General features: G+C 43.7%; 2 protein-coding genes across 8 annotated transcripts in view; both read right to left on the bottom strand.

Annotated features, from left to right (window-relative positions):
• Nucleotides 1–5,507, bottom strand: part of aprt (adenine phosphoribosyltransferase) — a 40,736-nt gene extending 35,229 nt beyond the window's left edge. Inside the window, exon 1 of the mRNA XM_077599788.1 lies at nucleotides 5,062–5,507. Within this exon, the coding sequence (XP_077455914.1) occupies nucleotides 5,062–5,150 (89 nt within the window). The 5' untranslated portion in view covers nucleotides 5,151–5,507. The remainder of the gene's footprint in view (nucleotides 1–5,061) is intronic.
• The window catches only part of ano10a (anoctamin 10a), a 165,342-nt gene that overhangs the window by 34,967 nt on the left and 111,186 nt on the right, over nucleotides 1–19,189 (bottom strand). For 3 of the 7 annotated variants that reach the window (XM_077599783.1, XM_077599782.1, XM_077599781.1), the window contains exons 13-14: nucleotides 9,534–9,649; nucleotides 8,973–9,423 (exon numbers count right to left, since the gene is read on the bottom strand). In XM_077599783.1, the coding sequence (XP_077455909.1) occupies nucleotides 9,381–9,423; nucleotides 9,534–9,649 (159 nt within the window). In that variant the 3' untranslated portion in view covers nucleotides 8,973–9,380. The other 4 variants (XR_013300166.1, XR_013300167.1, XM_077599784.1 and 1 more) reach the window with 3 other exon arrangements.

Consider the following 19,189-nt stretch of genomic DNA (forward strand, 5'->3'; position numbering starts at 1 on the left):
AAAGATGGCAGCCTTCCGCTCTTACTGCAGCAAAATAATTGCCGACAAGCGTATCCAGCCTAGCCACATCACCAATATGAACGAGGTGCCACTCACTTTCGACGTTCCGACAAACCACACTGTCGACAAGAAGGGAAACAGCACGGTCGCGGTACGCACAACGGGCCAGGAGAAGGCAGCTTTCATGGTTGTGCTTGCTTGCCATGGGAACGGTCAGAAGCTACCACCCATGGTGATTTTTAAGAGGAAGACGTTGTGAAATATGAATTGTATTCTTATATTTAATCTTGCACCCTTCTGCACTCTTATGAATTTAAAGTCACTAGAATAGAATTTTTACTGACACCTACAGGTCAAGGCCTGTCATCACTTTGTATATAACACACCCCTTTCGTGTTCCCGCCTAAAGTTTGTCTCCGCCTAACTTCTATTAAATACCATCACCGACCGAGCGGACGGCGTATCTGGTTGAGGGAGCTTCGCGTGGACAGCTCTATCCGTCCGCTTCCCCCCCCTTCTTAGGAAGGGTGGGGGCTAGCCAAGGGGACTAGCCAAGAACAAAGGAAGCGGAGCGAGCAGCGGCCACTTTGAGAGCGATCAGGATGAGGCCTTCCTCCCAGATAACCTCCATCGGCCAGGAGTCAAAAACTACCACGTGTTTTGCTGCTTCCTCTGTATGAAGATTATTGTCGAGGCAATCCAGCTTTGACAGACGTTGCCAAAGGAAAACTTTCCTGCCGGTGTCATTGTCAAAGCCAACCAGAAGGGATGGATGGACGAGGACAAAATGAAAGCGTGGCTTAACGAGGTGTATGTGAGGAGACCCAATGGCTTTTTCTGCAGGTCACCGTCAATGCTGATCTTCGACTCCATGCGCGCCCATCTCACGGCTGAAAATACACCCACAACTGCGACTGCGCCCTTTAGGGCGGTGCGTTTTATAAGTGTGAAAGTACGGTATGTGTGTGTAGGAATTTAAGTTAAATTTAAAGTTTATGTTATATTACGAGCGCATCTGTCAAGTCTCTCTCTCTCCCATCCGCGTTGTATTGAATAATGTCTCATTTTATTATTAAACATCATAACCACTAGTTATTTGTTACTCTGTTAGTAGATGGTGAATAATAAAAATATGTTTTTCCATTGTAATATCCTGTTTTGGGGTGTTTTTTAGGAGGGTGGGAACGAATTACCGTATTTACTCACATATAAGCCGCTTTTGTCGGACAAAAAATGATGACTGAATCAAGGGTACGGCTTAGATGCACATAAAACCCGACTTGCAAAAAAACTGCAGTTTGATGGCGCCGTGACACGATGACGCAACACGATGATGTCACTTCAAAATGGACCCCAAGTGTGCGCCGTGACGTGATGACGCAATAGAATGCTGATACGGTCATTTATTTCAAAATAGAGAAAAGATAAACAGATAAAACGCAAAACAAAATTTATTTTGACATCTATGAATGAAATTCATGGAAAAAAACGTTTATCTTGCATAAAACGCAAAACGTTCCCGTCACTGCTCGCTCGGGGTGCAGCCATCTTAGCGCGATTGGGTCACGGCCATCTTAGTGAGGTCGGGGCGCGGCCATCTTAGTGAGATCGGGGCGCAGCTATATTAGTGAGATCGGGGCGCAGCCATCTACATTTTTTTCACCAGACGGAGTAGCCTTGATTTTGAAATAAAACAAAATTCCACCTTGAGTTTTTTTCATTTTATTTCTTGTTCGAAAGTGACAACTATTGGAGTAATATGAGCCATCAAAAGAATTGAGATATTTTGACATTAGACGCAATATGGCTGCTACATCTTAAATATCTGGTACGAAAATTTTAATTTCTGTAATTAGAAAGCATCAGGTTCTCATCAAGATACTTATTTATTTTTCAAATCGAATAATTTGATATTTTGCATTTACAAAGACAGGCATATAAACTTATGATATTGACCCTAAAAATGTGCTTTGGATTTTTCTTAAGATTTCCCCTTCAAAGTAACACATTTGTTCTCCCCATTAAATCCATGAATATGGAGGTGCAAATTGGGAATCAGGGGGCTTATACGCGAGAAATTGTAAAATTCTAAAATTTCAAGGCAACTTGCAGGATGCAGCTTATTCGCCCGGGTGGCTTGTATGCGAGTAAATACGGTAATTTGGATTTAGTTGATTTCAATGGGAAACGTTGATTTCAGATATGAGTAAACCGACATACGAGCTCAGTCCTGGAACGCATTAAGCTCGTAGCTCAAGGTATGACTGTACCACAAAAATGTTGTCTAATAAAACAGACACCTGCTGTTCAGGGGGATTGACTTAATATTTTAATCGTGGATTTAGGTTTCTATTTTTAATGGGGCGTCTTTATTTCATTTTTGAATTTTGACAATAGGGAGGCCCGGGGGCTGAGTGGTTAGTAAGTCAGCCTCATAGTTCTGGGCTTCCTGGGTTTGGTCACAGGTCAGTCCTCCTGTGTGGAGTTTGCACGGGGCTACATGCATGGGCTTGTGTGGGTTTTCTTTACCTTCCATAAACATGCATGGTAGGTTGGTTGAACACTCTAAATTGCCCCTAGCTATGACTGTGGTTGTCGGTCTCCTTGTGCCCTGTGATTGGCTGGCCACCAATTCAGCGTGTCGCCCGCCTGGTGCCCACAGTCAGCTGGGATAGGCTCCAGCACCCTTGTGAGTATAAGCGGTTCAGAAAATAAATGAATGAATGAATAAATTATGGCAATGTTCGACCTAAATGGTGTTATTTCTTTGACTGTTGAGATCATTTTTGAAGGTGAAACGAGCCACGAAGACATTGGCGATCACTGCCTTGCCACTCGTCTGTTTTGAATAGATTTACCATAGTGCTTTGGAGTACGAGGGCGGGCAATTTTTAGCATTCGCTCAATTGACCACAAGAACTTAACCGTAGTTTGACAGGTTACTCCAGGGATCTCCAAACCGGTCCTCGAGGGCCAATGTGGGTGCAGGTTTTTGTTCCAACCGATCCAACACAACCAGTTTAACCAATGAATTTTCTGCTGAAAAAAAGAAGCACCTCCATTGATTGCACTTCTAGGATACCAGATTGGTGGAAAGGTTTCCTCTTACAGGTTGGAACGAAATCCGCATCCACTGCGGCCCTTTCTGGAATAGTTTGTGGACCACTGAGTTACTCCATTTTAACTATCGCCAATTTGAAGCTGCATTTGATTTTATGCATTAGCTACGTACAGGGAATAACGGAAACTGGCGTAGGACGGTGATTGTCGACCACCACTTTTTTTCTTCCTGCTAAAAGCGTTACCTTCGGGAAGTTCCACAGTCCGGGCCCGGCGGAGGGAGCGAGTCAGTCGGTTAAGCTGTACGTTTAGCTGCTCCATCGCCCGTTCCATCATTCGTAAACTTCCAGCCGAGAAATGTCGGTGAATTACCGCGTGTCGCGCGATTAATTTAGTTGTTCCAAATTACAGTAAAATGTCCCAGCCGGGAAAATGGTGTGTGGGGCACTTTCAGCGCGCTAACTTAGCTCCACAAGCAAATAGTATATTGTTGTGTTGATTTAATGCCATTTTCAAAACGGACTATGCCGGAAATATGACAGGACAGGCTCGACTTTCATCATTAGCTTCGATGGCGATAGGAAAGAAGGAAGAAAGAAAGGAGGATGGATATTGTGTACAGTTAAAAAGGATTTTTGGTGAGTATAATATGGCTATATTCCTAAATAATATTTCAATTGTGGGCCCGGTTCTGATATCTGAAAAGCTCCAGTGTTTGTATTTAATCACTAAATGCTGCTAGGATGTGGATTTTACCCCAGTTGAATTTTTGCCGTTTCACCATTTACGTCCATCGCTGTCTTTTCCCGAGGAAATCACCCCCCTGGCCTGGTTGTAATGTCTCAAAAGCTCCAGTATTTGTATTCAGTCACTAAATGCTGCTAGGAAGTGGATTTCACCTAATTTTAGTGCATTTTTTGTCATTTCACGTATCGACGTTCATCGCTGTCTTTTTACCGGGGAAATGATACTCCGGGCCCGGTTCTGATGTCTAAAAAGCTCCAGTATTTAATCAATAAATGCTGTTTTCGGCTGGATTTCACCCCATTTTCGGGCAATGTTTGCCCGTACGCCATTGACGTTCCTTGCTGTCTTTTCCCGGGAAAATCGCCCCCTGGCCTGGTTTTAATGTGTGAAAAGCTCCAGTATTTGTATTTAATCATGAAATGCTGCTAGGAAGTGGATTTTACCCCATTTTTGTGCATTGATTTATTGATTATTTTTTATGTGTCGCAGCTCTAGCTGCAGTAGAGGTTTTATAGCCATAAAATAGTTTTTGAGGGTTGATACATTGAAGGCGCTACGAGAAAATGCACCGACCGCCACTGCATTTTAGTAATATTAAACCACTAATTATGTGTTACTTTGTTAATAGATGGCGAATTAGAACAAATAAAACATTTTTTCCCAATCCAATATCCTGTTTTGGGTGTTTTTTCAGGAGGGTTGGAACGAATTAATATGTTTTTAGTTCATTTTAATGGGAAATGTACATTTGAGTTACGAGAAAAATCGACATACGAGCTCAGTCCCGGAACGAAATAAGCTCGTATCTCAAGGTACCACTGTACTTAGTTTTTTCATATTTATTCCGTCTTAATCTCAAATCAAAAGCCTTTATTGTCTTCATAAACAGCTGCGTATAACGAAATTGGTGGTGCTACTCCACAAAGTGCGTTTTTCCAGTAAAAAAAAACATAAATAGTAATATAAAATTCACATCCCGGCTAGGTAAATTCTAAAATATTGCACAATCTAAGATATTGCACACCCCGAAGTTGTGTCGTGCTAACGCAAGTTCAGAGTCCTGATGGCTGTGGGGGAGAAACTGTCCTTGAGTCTATTTGCCCGTGCTTTGTGAGACCTTATTATTGCCTTTATACTCTTAACGTGTTTTCATGTGATAGCATTTTCTTGTGTTAGATTTAAAGCAGAGGGTTGAATGATGATCACATGATTCATTTTTCTGATGTACAAATTGAAAAGTTGTATTTTGATTACCTGAACAAAATGCCCTGTTTAGGAAAGTCCGGAAATGTACGGATATGTCGAAGTAGCAGTTGCATTTTGGATTCTGAGCATCCTTCCATGAAGCAGAATTGCACGAGGATCTTCAAGGTCGACTAGAAGATTTTAGTTTTTTACTGCCAGTAATCAAAAGTCCTTTGGGCAAAATTTGCCGTTAATGTGTACGGCGTAGGGATCGCTACTATTCCCAAAATATCCGGACCAGACTCAAATTCGGCACTTTTATCGAGTACGCATGCGGAGAACTTGCGTCACTTCCTTTGATTAGTGGGACACTATGGATCACCGCGGTCAAGTAAGCCGCTGTTTTACTTTTCGAAGTCAAGTGAGCCGCGCTTCAATTTCGGTTGCCCTCTAACTTAAGGTTTTATGGCAAAGAGGCAGAAAATGACGGGCGCGCGCATGAACTGAGAAAAAGAAGACGACGACGTCACCGACGAATCCCAATCGACCGCTACGGGCAGTGGATTTCAACTCCCTCTCATTCGAATTGATATTTAATTGAATAAGGATGCTATATTGACAAATAAACGTCACTCTTTAAATAAATAAAATAAAATTACGGCATTTTCTGTCCATTGAAGGAAATCCTAACGATGACGTCACCAGGCAATTCAATCACAGCGTAATTAATAAATGGAGTGTGTCGTTGAAAAACTAAAAGAACACGAATAAACAGGGGGTAATTAGCCATCATTTGTGTTGAGTTGGGCCCAATGGATCAAATGGCCTGGGAGCTATTCAACAAAATAGGTCCATGTAACAGTAATAAATTAATAATTGGATTGGATAACTTTATTCATCCCGTATTTGGGAAATTTAATTGTCACAGTAGCGAGAGGGTGAGACATAAATAGATAGGTAATTAGCAAGTTAATAAATAAATACAGTGGTACCTCGTGGTACGACATGCTCGTGGTACGCCGAAAATTTTGCTCGAATAATTCGCCTGCGATACGATCAAAATTTCGAGAAGCAAACAAGCCATGTGGCCATGACATGAGAGGCTGTTTATCATTGTAGCGCACTGTATATTTTTGGCGCATCTCTTTCGTGTATAACTGATATCTACGAGCACTAAACGATTTATTAAGACAAGTTTCGACCAGGAAACTCACAACGCGCATGCGCGGGCAAAAAAGAGGGCTTTCTGGGTAATGAAGTATACTCGTGCACACAACACCGATTGCCAATGGCACCCTTTCTCAGAATAAAACTTCATTACCCACAATCAATATGTGCGTAAGCTCAGCTATTGCATTTCCTGTTATTCTTTCTAAGGAAAGAAGCTCCCACGATCGCTCATTCAACACGTCTTCTCGTTGGCAAGTGGTCGTGCGTTATCCTATTGGGAGGACATTTGTGTGCATCATTTTCGGAATATTTTGAAGGAAATACAACAGCAAACAGCCCATCGATAGCGAACGTGAGGGTGGAGGCGTGGCAAACCGCTAACCCGGAAAACGAAGGTAACAAAAGATTAAAACAAAATTAGTTTTGTGTAAGGTTACATTAAACGTATGTTTGAGTGTGTCTGTATATATTAATCCAAGTTAATTTAAATTTGTTTGTTCGTTTACGAGTGCCGTGGATGAAGTCCCCCCCTCCACGTATGCCGCTGTCTCTACCCTCCGCGAAATGCGTCTAATTTTACTTCTATTAAACACATTTTATTTCTATTAGACCACTCTTTATTTATTACTTTGTTAATATATGGCGAATTAGAAGAAATAAAACATTTTTTACAATCCAATGTCCTGTTTTTGGTGTTTTTTCAGAGGGTTGGAACAAATTAATTTGTTTTAATTTCATTTCAATGGGAAATGTTTGCTCGAATTACGAAAAGCTCGACATACGATCTCAGTCTTGGAACGGATTACGATCGTATGTTGAGGTACATATACATATATACATATATACATATATATATATATATATATATATATATATATATATATATATATATATATATATATATATATATATATATATATATATATATATATAGTATGTGTAGACAGGGTCCAGTCCTTTAAATTCCTGGGGGTCCACGTCACGGATAAGCTCTCATGGTCTACAAACATCACGGCAGTAGTGAAGAAGGCTCAGAAACGACTCAATTTCCTCAGGGTACTTAGGAAGAACAACTTGGGCACCAAGCTTCTGATAACCTTCTATAGAACCACTGTAGAGAGCATCCTGGCGTACTGCATCACAGTGTGGTACGCTGGAAGCACGGCGGCAGACAAAAAGGCCATGCAGAAAGTGATTAACACTGCCCAGAGGATTGTCGGCTGCTCTCTGCCCTCACTGGAAGACATTGCCAGCCCTCATTACCTCAGCAGAGCCAGGAACATCATAGGGGACCCTTACCACCCTGGTGACAATCTGTTCCAGCTGCTGCCCTCTGGCAGACGCTATAGGTCCCACAAAGTACGGACAAATAGGCTTAAGGACAGTTTTTCCCCACATCCATCAGAACTCTAAATTTGCGGTAACACAACACACATTCCCTTCTGAGGTAATATGAAAAGATGTTTGGGTGGTGATCTGCCTCCTACTAGCTGACTGAAGCTAAGTGAAAGACAGTGAGAGGTAAGTGACCTGTATCCATAACAGCAGAATGAGGGAGACAACAGTTGGAACCTTCATGAGGTGTCTCCCGAGAGGCCGCCCGTTGCGGTCTGCGAATCCAACAAAACCACCCAGAGCTGCCACCCAGGAACGTGGCGCCCTACGTTTTTCATCCAGCCGGATATATTCGCACTGCCCCAGACCTCCGGCTACCCCCTGGATGAACTAATCCGCGTTCCAGTGGCAGCTCTAGCGCTGCTGAGGGTAATCATCAGGCGCCTGAGGTGACCTAACAACAACAACAACAGCAGAATGCCAAATTACAAGTCCGTAACTATCACTTATTTAGGTCTTTTGCCGAGTAAACGCAGCTTATGGAGAATCACCACCGATTTCGTCATACGCAGTTTCTGGGTGTGATGACAAGTAGGCTTTTTGTTGTTGACGATGACGACAGGGCCTATGTCCGAATATTATTATTATTATTATTAGAGAAAAGATAAACAGATAAAACGCTAAACAAAATTTATTTTGATGTCTATGAATGAAATTCATGAAAAAAACGTATCTTACATAAAACATCGATCATCGTCAATGCTCGCTCGGGGCACGGCCATCTGAATGAGGTCAGGGTGCTGCCGTCTACATTTTTTTTCGCTAGGCGCCAGTAACCTTGATTTTGAAATAAAACAAAATTCCAACTTGTTTTTTTTTCGTTTTATTTCTTGTTCGAGAGTGACAACTATTGCAGTTATATGAACCATCGAAAGAATTGAGATATTTTGACATTAGAAGCAATATGGCTGCCACAACATCTTAAACTTCTGGTAAGAGCATTGTAATTTCTGTAATTAAAACGCATCAGGTTCTCATCAAGATAGACGTATTTCTTTTTTCAAATTGAATAATTTGATATTTTGCATTTACAAAGACAGGCATATTAACTTCCTTATGATATTGATCCTAATAATGTGCTTTTGATTCATACAGTATCTCAGAAATACCACTTGTGATGATTTTTCTTAAGATTTTCCCTACAAAGTAACACATTTGTAATCCCTATTAAAACCATGAATATGGACGTGAAAATTAGGAATCGGGGGGCGGCTTATACACGAGAAATTATAAAATTCAAAAATTTCAAGGCAACTTTCAGGGTTTGGCTTATACGCGCGGGCGACTTATATGCGAGAAAATACGGTATTTGGATTTACTAGAAAGAATGCTGAGCCGAGAAAACATTTTTCTTCTTTCTGCAACTCTTCTCAGCACTGGGAATTCAAACATTTTCTGAAACACAGGGCAAAGAGCAGTTCGTAAATACAGAGGAGGGGAGTAAAAGCAAGAGGAGGGGGAGAAAGACGGCAATCACAAATCTGGAGATGTGACCGACCAGGGACAGAGTGATGATGTTTGAACCACATCCATGAAGTAGTGCCAAATCATTAGCCTATTATTTCAGCATTCCATGGGTGTGAAAACAAACTTTTAATACAGAGGACTGAGGAAAGCTGCTAATTCTGTGTGTTCCAGCCCTCCTAGGGGACAGTGTGTGTGAGGGTGGAGGTGTGTGTGTTTGAGACTTAGGTTATATTATTTATTAGGACTTTGGACAAAACTCGGCACTGTTGAAATATGGGGAGGATACTATGGAAAGTATGGAAACCATCAAGTTTGGGCTTCCTTGATTAGGTTGCTAACCTGCGACTCAGAGAGGCTTAGACATGGATGGAGGAACGAACAAATGATGGACGGATAAAACTATTGATGAAAGCAAAAAATAACAAATTAAAATGGAATAAATCTTATAAAAAAGATTCAAATAAAATAAATCAATTGCATGAATATAGCACAGCAAGTTATGATGTTACCTTTTTTTAAGAGCATCGATTGATTCAAAATCCAGACGAGCCAGCTTGATCTGAATGTGTTTGGGAATATCAGGAACCAAGAAGGCCAGGATAAACTTGAAAGCCAGTAGACCATGCTGAAATTTAGATTCAACATAAGACATTTACGTGAAATGTTCTATTTATGCTTAAAATACTAATAATGATAATGGATCCTTCACCACTTGGCGGCTTCAGTACATCAGAGTTTTTTTATATGGAATATAAAAAAGCAAATGTTCATAAAAATGTCAAAATTCACACTGAAACTCGCAGGCGGAAGACGGGATAAAAAAATGACGGAAGTCATGGCGCTGCGTCTTTTTCGGCGCTGAATTGGGTGGCACTGAGTCCTGAAGAAGCCATATTTCAAAGTAGAAGAAGAATGACGCGCTGTATAGCATAAAAGGCAGAGAAGGACGTCGTATTGCCACTTGCTGGTTTCTTTGAATTACATTTAGAATTTCGCACAATACCTGTGGACAAACACCACGTCTGGCCTATTCCAGCTTTGTTTGGATTTTGTATCGTCCTTGAAATTGCATCCTGAGCGCCAATGAGCACAAGAAAAAATGAGACATGATGACAGTGATCGAAAAAGTGACATGCCTATGCTAAAGGCGTAGCACGCCAGCGGCATAAACTAATCTACCGTGCGTTTTACCAAAAAAGAAGCGAACATTCGGAACACGGCCACAATATCATTTTTCATGAACAGTAAGCGAGTGGTAACCACCATAAATAAATTTAAAAAATGAAGGGATGTACAGGCTCAGGCAGCCATTAGACACAGCTGTAGTAGATATGGCCGTGAAGCTGACATGATAAGTATGTCAACACACTGCTTGAGCCACTCAGAACCCCAGGCCCCCAACTGATGATCCCATTGAGGAGTGAAGGCAGTGGAAAACAACAAGAATGATTGTAAAGGTATTGCTGCTGCTTGGTTGATTTGGGTAATTCCTGTTGCTGGTTATTGTTTCCAATGGGGTTGGGGTTACTGTGTGGGTGCTGCTATCTTGGTTTTTGATAAGTAAACTTCATTTTAACCTTAGCTCTCTCCAGAATATTCATGTTTTCCTTCACTTTTCAGGATCCCCATGAAAGAGAATTCTATTTCTACATATTCCTCAAACTGATATTGTGTGCTACTTTGCTTTGCTATCCTACTGACGCTTGCTTGGACTGATTGAATTCAGATTCATATTCAGATACAAACATAGGCTTTATCATCATCCTCAAATCATCAAAAGCCCTTGTCATCATACACAGCTGCGTATAATGAAATTGGTGGTGCTACTCCACAAAGTGTGTTTTCCCAGTAAAAGAACATAAATACGTAATATAAAAATATAGTCACATCCTGTTAAGGTAAATTCTAAAATATTGCACAATCTAAGATATTATTGCACACCCCGAAGTTATTGCACAGAAGGGATTGTGTGTCTTGCTAACGCAAGTTCAGAGTCCTGATAGCTGTGGGAAAAAAAACTGTCCTTAAGTCTATTCATGCGTGCTTTGTGAGACCTGTAGCGTCTGACAGAGGGCAGCAGCTGGAACAGGTTGTGACCAGGGTGGTATGGGTCCCTGACAGCGAGGGCTGGCAATGTCATCCAGTGAGGCCAGAGAGCAGCCGATGATCTTCTGGGCGGTGTTGATCACTCTCCGCATGGCCTTTTTGTCTGCTGACGTGCTTCCAGCGTACCACACTGTAATGCAGTATGCCAGGATGCTCTCCATAGTGGCTCTATAGAAGGTTACCAGAAGCCTAGTGTCCAAGTTGTTCCTCCTGAGTACCCTCAGGAAATTGAGTCGTTTCTGGGCCTTCTTCACCACTGCTGTATTGTTGGTAGACTAGGAGAGCTTGTCCGTGACGTGGACCCCAGGAATTTGAAGGACTGGACCCTGTCTACGCATACCCATATTTATGAGGAGTGGGGCCAGATCTGTGCTGCATTTGCGTAAGTCCAGGATTATTTCTTTAGTTTTCGTGGTGTTTAGTGTGATTGTTCACCAAACACCACAAGGACAGTTTGTTGGCTTCATCTCTGTATCCAGCAGCAGGTGGAAGAGGATAGTCCAAGGTGGGAGTTTGTCAGCCAGAATGTCCGGTATTATAGTGTTGAGTTGAAGGCTGAGCTATAGTCAATGAAAAGCATCCTCATGTAGTTCCCATGGTGCTCCAGGTGGCTCAGTGCTGTGTGTAGAACTACGGCGATGGCGTCCTCAGTTGACCTATTTGCCTGTCTCACTTCATGTTCTTGAAGCCTCAGTGTAATGCTGCATGGTGGTGGTGCATGTGTTGAGACTGGGTCTGATTTGTCAGTCTCAAAGCGGGCAAAGAAACGATTCAGTTACTCTGCTAGTGAGGCATCTGCGTTTACAGATACATTATTGTCATTGTAATTGGTAATGTGTCGTATTCCCTGCCACATCTTCTTTGGGTTATTTTCTGTGAAGTGTGCCTCAATTTTCCTTGTATATGCTGCCTTGGCCTTTTTAATGCCTCTCTTCAGGTCTGTTCTGGCAGCACTGTATTGTACCTTGTCCCCTGACCCGAAGGCGGTGTTACGGCATTTGATGAGGGCCTGTGTCTCACTGGTCATCCAGGGTTTTTGGTTAGGAAAAACTTGTATCCGTTTATTAACAGTGACGTTGTCTGTGCAGTTTTTGATGTAGGAAAGTATAGTGTCCGTGTAGTCCTGGAGGATGTGGTGTTCAAAAAGTTCCCAGATGGTGCAGGAAAAACAGTCCTGCAGCTGAGAAAGGGCGGCCTCGGGTCATGTTTTTATTATCTTTATTTGTGGCTGTAAGATATGCTGAATTACTCTTTGCAATTGCTGGTTAGTATTGCATCAGTTTGGTGCGAGTTATAAAAACAGTTGAGTTATGATAAGACATCAGCTTTGCCGTTGTTTGGGCGTATCAGCCCACAGCCTGTTTCTGTTATCTTCTCTGTACAGCACCATGTTTTTACATATAAATAGAGGCACAAACTCTTCATTCGGAGAGAGTTGCAGGACAACAGACCGTGAGCGGTACGCACTGTTTGAGCTCTCCCCACACTGCAGTTTGGTAATAAACTAAATCTCTTTGAAATTGGTCTTACTCTTTCTTAACCTGCCTCCTGAAGTTGTTTTACAGAGATCCAGATCTATTATTATTGGTGCCGAAGCCCGAGACCCAACACGCCAGTAATTGCCGGAGCGACGACGGACCGCTGCGAAGGGTAAAATAAAGACTGTCGACAGCATCCTCCATTGAAAGGGTCAACCCGACGGACATTCCCTCGTCGCTCCGGTGATCTGGTGACGGGTCCCCCGAACTAGGGCAGGTTCGGAACGAGAAAGATCGTGAGTTCACCCTTTGATTTCTGTCTCCGTGAAGTGTGATAATTTGAATAAGTATTATCGCTGTGGTAGTATTGAATGTTTGTGGTCCGGGACCAACTTACGTAGAACATAATAGTTCGTGGTCTGGGACAACGTACGTAGAACATAAAAGTTTGTGGTCTGGGACCAACGTACGTAGAACATTATAGTTTGTGGTCTGGGACCAATGTAGTTAGAACAAGAATAGAGTCAAGGACTCCGCTAAGAGACAGTCTTGTGGTCTTGGTGTGTTCAGAGATATTGGGTGAATCACGAAGTATTGAGATCGATTTGGGAGATTTAGATTATATTTTTTGTTATGTGTGTTATCTGTGAATTGTTGTTGTCTGTTTAGAATAGAATTGTTGTTACGTGGGTTGTCTGTGAATTGTTGTTGTCTGTTTAGAATAGAATTGTTGTTGCGTGTGTTGTCTGTTTTAAACTATTCAGAACAGGAAAAGTAAGTGATTAACATGGGTCAGAAAGTGACAAAGGAAATCAGAGAGCTACCGGATGTGAAATATATGCGGATGCATTATATGGGGAGTTGCCTGTATCTGCCACGATGGGTGGAGAAACATGGTTTCTGTCCCAATTTGAAGGATAAGGAAGGTTTGATGAACTTAGAAAGGGAATTGTTGAAGGAAAGGGAGAGTAAGGGAAAAAAAAGGGAGGAAGTTGAGAAACAGTTAATGGCGTTGAAGATATGGAAAGAACAGTGTGTGAAATGTCTACACATCGAAGAAAAAAAGAAAAAGAACAAAAGACAAAAAACAAAGTCCCATCGCCACCATGAAAATCAGCCCCGATGAGGAAACCAACGTTCATCGGAGACCAACAAAACCGGGAAACGCCCAGACTGCGGGAAGATTGCCCAACCCTCTTCCAACAGTGGCGCCGCCCACCGATCCCATCTACCCCTCACTCGGAGGGGTGGAATACACCCCCCCCCCCCCGAATATGAAGACTCCGCCCTGTGCGCTGACAACAACATTTCATCACCAGCCCATACCAGATCCGGCAATTCCTACCGACCTCAAAGCTCCGGAGACTATTGGAACGGAAGAGGAACTCCACAGTCCCCAATACAAACCATGGTGGAAGAAAAAAATAAATGTCAAAACCTACCCAATGATGGCTGTGGCGAATCCAAGGTGGGGGGAAGAACAACAACCACCCACCCTATTGGTCCACCGACCCTGGACCGAGGCCGAATGCCTTGACGCATGCAAGGGACTCGGAGATGTGGAAGAAAATGCGGAACAATGGGCCAGAAACTTCCGTGAGTTAGTGGCGTCCTATCACCTGAATGGAGCAGAAGTGGACAAATCCTGGTGGATTTAGGGGCCGATCGGACCGTCCTGTCAGACAAGGTTCCAGGAGTCAAACCCAGCGCCCTGTCCCTCCAGGTTATAGGAGTAGCCGGAGTCCCACAGAGAAGATTCTACTCCCAAGCTATCGTCCTAGAAGATGAGGACGGAACCGAAGTCACTGCATCCGTTGTCCTATGCTCTGAATGTCCGATCAACCTACTGGGACGAGATATCATGATCCAGCTTAGGCTAAGCCTAGTGGCCACCCAAAATGGCCTCCAACCCAGAAAATTAAAGACCGAAAACATCTTCCACATCACCACTTCCAACACCTTCTATTCTCTCGACATTGTCGGGAAAGATTCTGCCAAGGTAGCTGAAAGTCTGAGAGAACAGGCTATAGATATCTGCCCGGCAGCACCAGGACAGGCACAACAAACATGGCCGTTACATGTCACCCTGAAGTTCATGGGAGACTGGAGACCGGACGACAAGTGGTTAAAGCAATTCTCACAGCTGCCCACTCAACGAATCATAATTACCCACGTATATGCAACCGACCAAGGAGTCTGTTTTGCCACTGTGACCCTCCCACCGGCATCAGCAAAGCTGATCTCAACGGGACACCGCCCTCATGTCTCACTGAACAAGTTGTTCACCATGGAGTGGAAGGATCTTGGAACCTTGACCAACTTTGTGCTGCAAACAAAAGAATCCGAGTGGCAAGACAGCGATGAAGGGGACCAGTGGTGTGAGATCCCCGAATTTGGACAATTGACCAGGAGGGGCTTGGACTGTGTCATCGACACCATCCTCTCCACGCACAAGTACGCATGACTAGACAAGCCTGTGGACCTACTCTACAGCAAGACAGATTTCCCCACTGTACCAGCTAATCTATGGTCCAAGTCCAAAACTGATGTCGGACGGATGACCACAGCAAGACCAGTCACCATCGAAGCCACAACCTCTTACCGCCCTCGGGTACAACAATATCCGCTCAAGCCAGATCAAAAAGAAGGCATTCGCCCAGTCATCCGGGAGATGCTTGACGCAGGCATACTCGTTGAAAGTGATCGTGCAGAATGCAACACCCCAATCTTCCCCGTAAAGAAACCAGGGGGAGGATGGAGGATGGTCCAAGATTTACGCCAAGTCAATAGAGCGGTGAAGTCCCGTGCTCCCAACGTCCCAGACCCCTACACGCTGCTGAACGAACTGAAACCGACACAGAAATACTTCACCGTCATTGATCTAAGTAATGTGTTTTTCTCAGTCCCACTGGATGTCACAGCACAAGGATGGTTCGGCTTTACCTTTGACAATAGAAAGTTCACCTACACCAGATTGCCACAAGGATTCTGCAACAGCCCAACCATATTCTCCACAGAGATCCAAAGATGCATGAGTTACCATCCATATCCAGAGTCCACACAAGTCCTCATCTATGTGGACGACATCCTAATTGCAAGCCCAACAGCAGAAGAAAACCGAAAACAGTCCATCAGAGTTTTCCAACACCTGGAAAAGACAGGGAACAAGGCCTCATTATCCAAGTTTCAGGTTTGCCAGATTGAAGTCACATTTCTGGGACATCTCTTGTCACAATAAGGTCGAAGGCTAACAGACAACAGGAAGAAGGCCATCAGAGATGCCCCAAAACTTAAGACCAAGAAGCAAGTCATGGCTTTCCTCGGGTTAGCCAACTACTGTCGAGGATGGATCCTTCACTTTGCACAAATCACCCAGCCACTAATGGACCTCATGAGTGACAAAGACCTCAAACTGTCAGATCCTGTAGAATGGACTCCAGCTGCTGAAGAAGCTTTCAACAACGTTAAACAAGCCATACTAGACTCATCCGTCATGGGCCTGCCAGACTACCCCAAGCCTTTTGTTCAAACAGTTGACTGCAAATCAGGATTCATGACGTCTGCCCTTCTCCAACAACATGGTGCTAAACTACGCCCGGTCGCCTTCTATTCAAAACGACTGGATTCGGTAGCACAAGCCCTCCCACCATGCGTGCAAGCCATATGTGCTGCAGCCATGGCAGTCCAAAGTTCCGCTGAACTCATACTATTCCATCCACTGACCCTACGAGTCAGTCACGCAGTTAGCATGTTACTAACTGTTGGAATAATCATTATTATAAATGTGTTTGCAATGCTTACTTAGGAATAGAAAGCCTTATTATAAACATGCTTACTATATTAATCAATATATTTGCTTATTAGGAATAGTAATGCTCATCCTGAATGTGTAACAATATTAAACAATATATATATGTGTTGAACGCTGTGCTTTTATGTTAGAGTTATTGGCATTAATAAAAGCCATTTTAATGCATGCCTTGCTAAAGTAAGGACTGGTTCACATCAAGAGGACAGGGAATGGCCATGGGCATGGAGAGGTCTCACAACAATTGCTCTTGGGAACTGCGAACTGTTTTCGGCTTCGGAGGACTCACGACAGGTGCTCTTGGGAACTGAGGACTGTTTACGGCTTCGGAAGATGGTCTCACAACAAGCGCTCTTGGGAACCAAGGACTGTTTCGGGAAGATTCGACAGGACCTACAATTGTTTTGATAACTGTGCAAAATTGTTGTGAGACTCTACGAATGTTTAGACTTCTGTGGGGCATGGCGTTAAAACCTTATGAATAAATTAGCGAAACGGACTTCGAGTTGTTAGAATAATCTTGACCGGAAGAGCGGGAGGATGTATTCTCGTCTTGCAAGAATTAAATGGTGATGTGACTACAGATGCCTTTTTTATTGAAAGCTGAATTGGAAATACCTAAGGATAAACATACAATTGGATGAACCTAACACTAACCCAGACCAAAATGGCGTTTCTATCTCCAGCTCGACACCTGTCCCTCACCGCGACATTGCTCTCCCAACCACACCTCACAGTTCAAAGATGTAATACCCTGAACCCAGCCACACTGTTGCCCACCGAGGAAGATGGAGATCCACACACTTGTCAACTAAGAACCGAAGAGAATTACAAACCAAGGCCTGACCTAATGGACAGCCCACTGCCCACCGGACACATTGTCTATGTGGATGGATCATTATCAAAAGCCCCGGACGGAACTAACCACACCGGATATGCCGTGGTGACTCAAAAAGACACCCTTAAGACAGGACGACTCCCCGGCAACTGGTTTGCACAAGCCGCAGAAATAGTGGCCCTGACAGAGGCCTGTAAACTATTCCAAGGACAAGACGTAACGGTGTGGACAGACAGCCAATATGCATTCTCTACAGTCCATTTATTTGCTGGACAGTTGGCCAAACGAGGAATGAAAACGTCCAATGGATCCCCAGTCAAACACGCAGAGCTTCTCACAGAACTCCTCAAAGCGGTACAGCTACCAATGAAGCTGGCTATCTGCAAATGTAAAGCACACACGACGGGACAAGACCCCGTCTCATTGGGGAACAAGCGAGCAGACAAAGCAGCCAAAGAAGCCGCACACTCTACAAACATCCAGATGGCTATCTTCATGGTGTTAAGACACAGTCCAATCACTGCCGAAATCCTAAGAGACATGCAAAATCACGCCCCAGAAAAAGAGAAACTACAATGGGAAACAGAAGGAGCCGCTTGACACAAGAATGGCCTCTATGCAGTAGAAGACAAGCCATGCGTCCCACGATCATTGTTTGAAGTAATTGCCAAATTGAGCCATGGGAGGAGCCATGTCTCAACAGGAGGGATGATCAGTATAGTACAACAAACTATGCACGTTCCCAGAGGTCTCCAAATCTACTTTAATTTTTTTTTGCAGAAACTGTCTCACCTGCTGTAGACACAACTCTCAAGGCAATGAACGACCCAAGCGTGGAACAAGGCAAACAGGGACATATCCCTTCGAGGTTCTGAATATGGATTTCATCGAAGTGAACCAAAGTGGCACATACAAGTACTGTCTTGTGATCATTGACACACTTACCAAGTGGGTTGAGATATGCCCATCCAAGAAAGCTGACGCCATGGCAGTCGCAAAAGCCATATGCAAAAGGATCATTCCAAGCCATGGGATACCACGAGTCATTTGGAGTGATAATGGTGCTCACTTCGTGAACCACCTGATCCAAACTATGGGACAACATCTTGGAATCAACCTGAAATATCATTGCGCCTACCACCCCCAAAGTGCTGGACTCGTTGAAAGAACCAATAGAACAGTAAAACTCAGACTCAGAAAAACCATGGAAGACACAGGAAAACCATGGCCAGAATGCCTGAGCCTGGTAGAAACATACATGAGAATCATTCCAACAGCACAGGGATGCACACCATTTGAGGCAGTGAACGGTAGACCCTTCCACTTACCAATGTGGGAAAAAGATCTGGTGGTAGAAGAGAAAGGAGAAACAGATTCCCTCACTCAGTGGTTATGCAAAATGTTCCAAGAAAGAACTGTGATAAAAGCAAATGCTCTGCCGACATCTTCTCTGTCTCTCTCACAGGAGGTCCTGTCCCCAGGCGACCTGGTACTCATCAAGGTGATAAAAAGAAATTGCTGGTCATCTCCACGTTGGGACGGACCTCACCGTATGATTTTGGCCACCCCCACCGCCGTAAAAATCGAAGGAAGAGACACCTGGATACATCAGTCCCACTGTAAACAAGTACAAGAATGAAGTGGTTAGTCATCGTCATCACCGCTCTGAGTTCCACCACATGGGGGAAACTCCCGGAACCTTGGTACACTCCCACTGGAGGAGAATGCCCCACTAGGTGGTTCCGGAAACGATCAGGGGCCCTCCAGATCTGCAACCCGTTAACTAAGACACCCACCGTCGTCCAAGTCCCGTTGCTCACCCTACAGCTTACTCACTTGGGCATACACGGGACCGACTCCAGTTATTTTTATTGGTACCTACAAGCTCCCAGAGTCCGAGGAGTCTGGCCAGACACCTGGGACCAGGTCCCTCTC

This window comes from Stigmatopora argus, chromosome 4, assembly GCF_051989625.1.
Source record: "Stigmatopora argus isolate UIUO_Sarg chromosome 4, RoL_Sarg_1.0, whole genome shotgun sequence".
In the NCBI taxonomy this organism is placed as follows: Eukaryota; Metazoa; Chordata; class Actinopteri; order Syngnathiformes; family Syngnathidae; genus Stigmatopora; species Stigmatopora argus.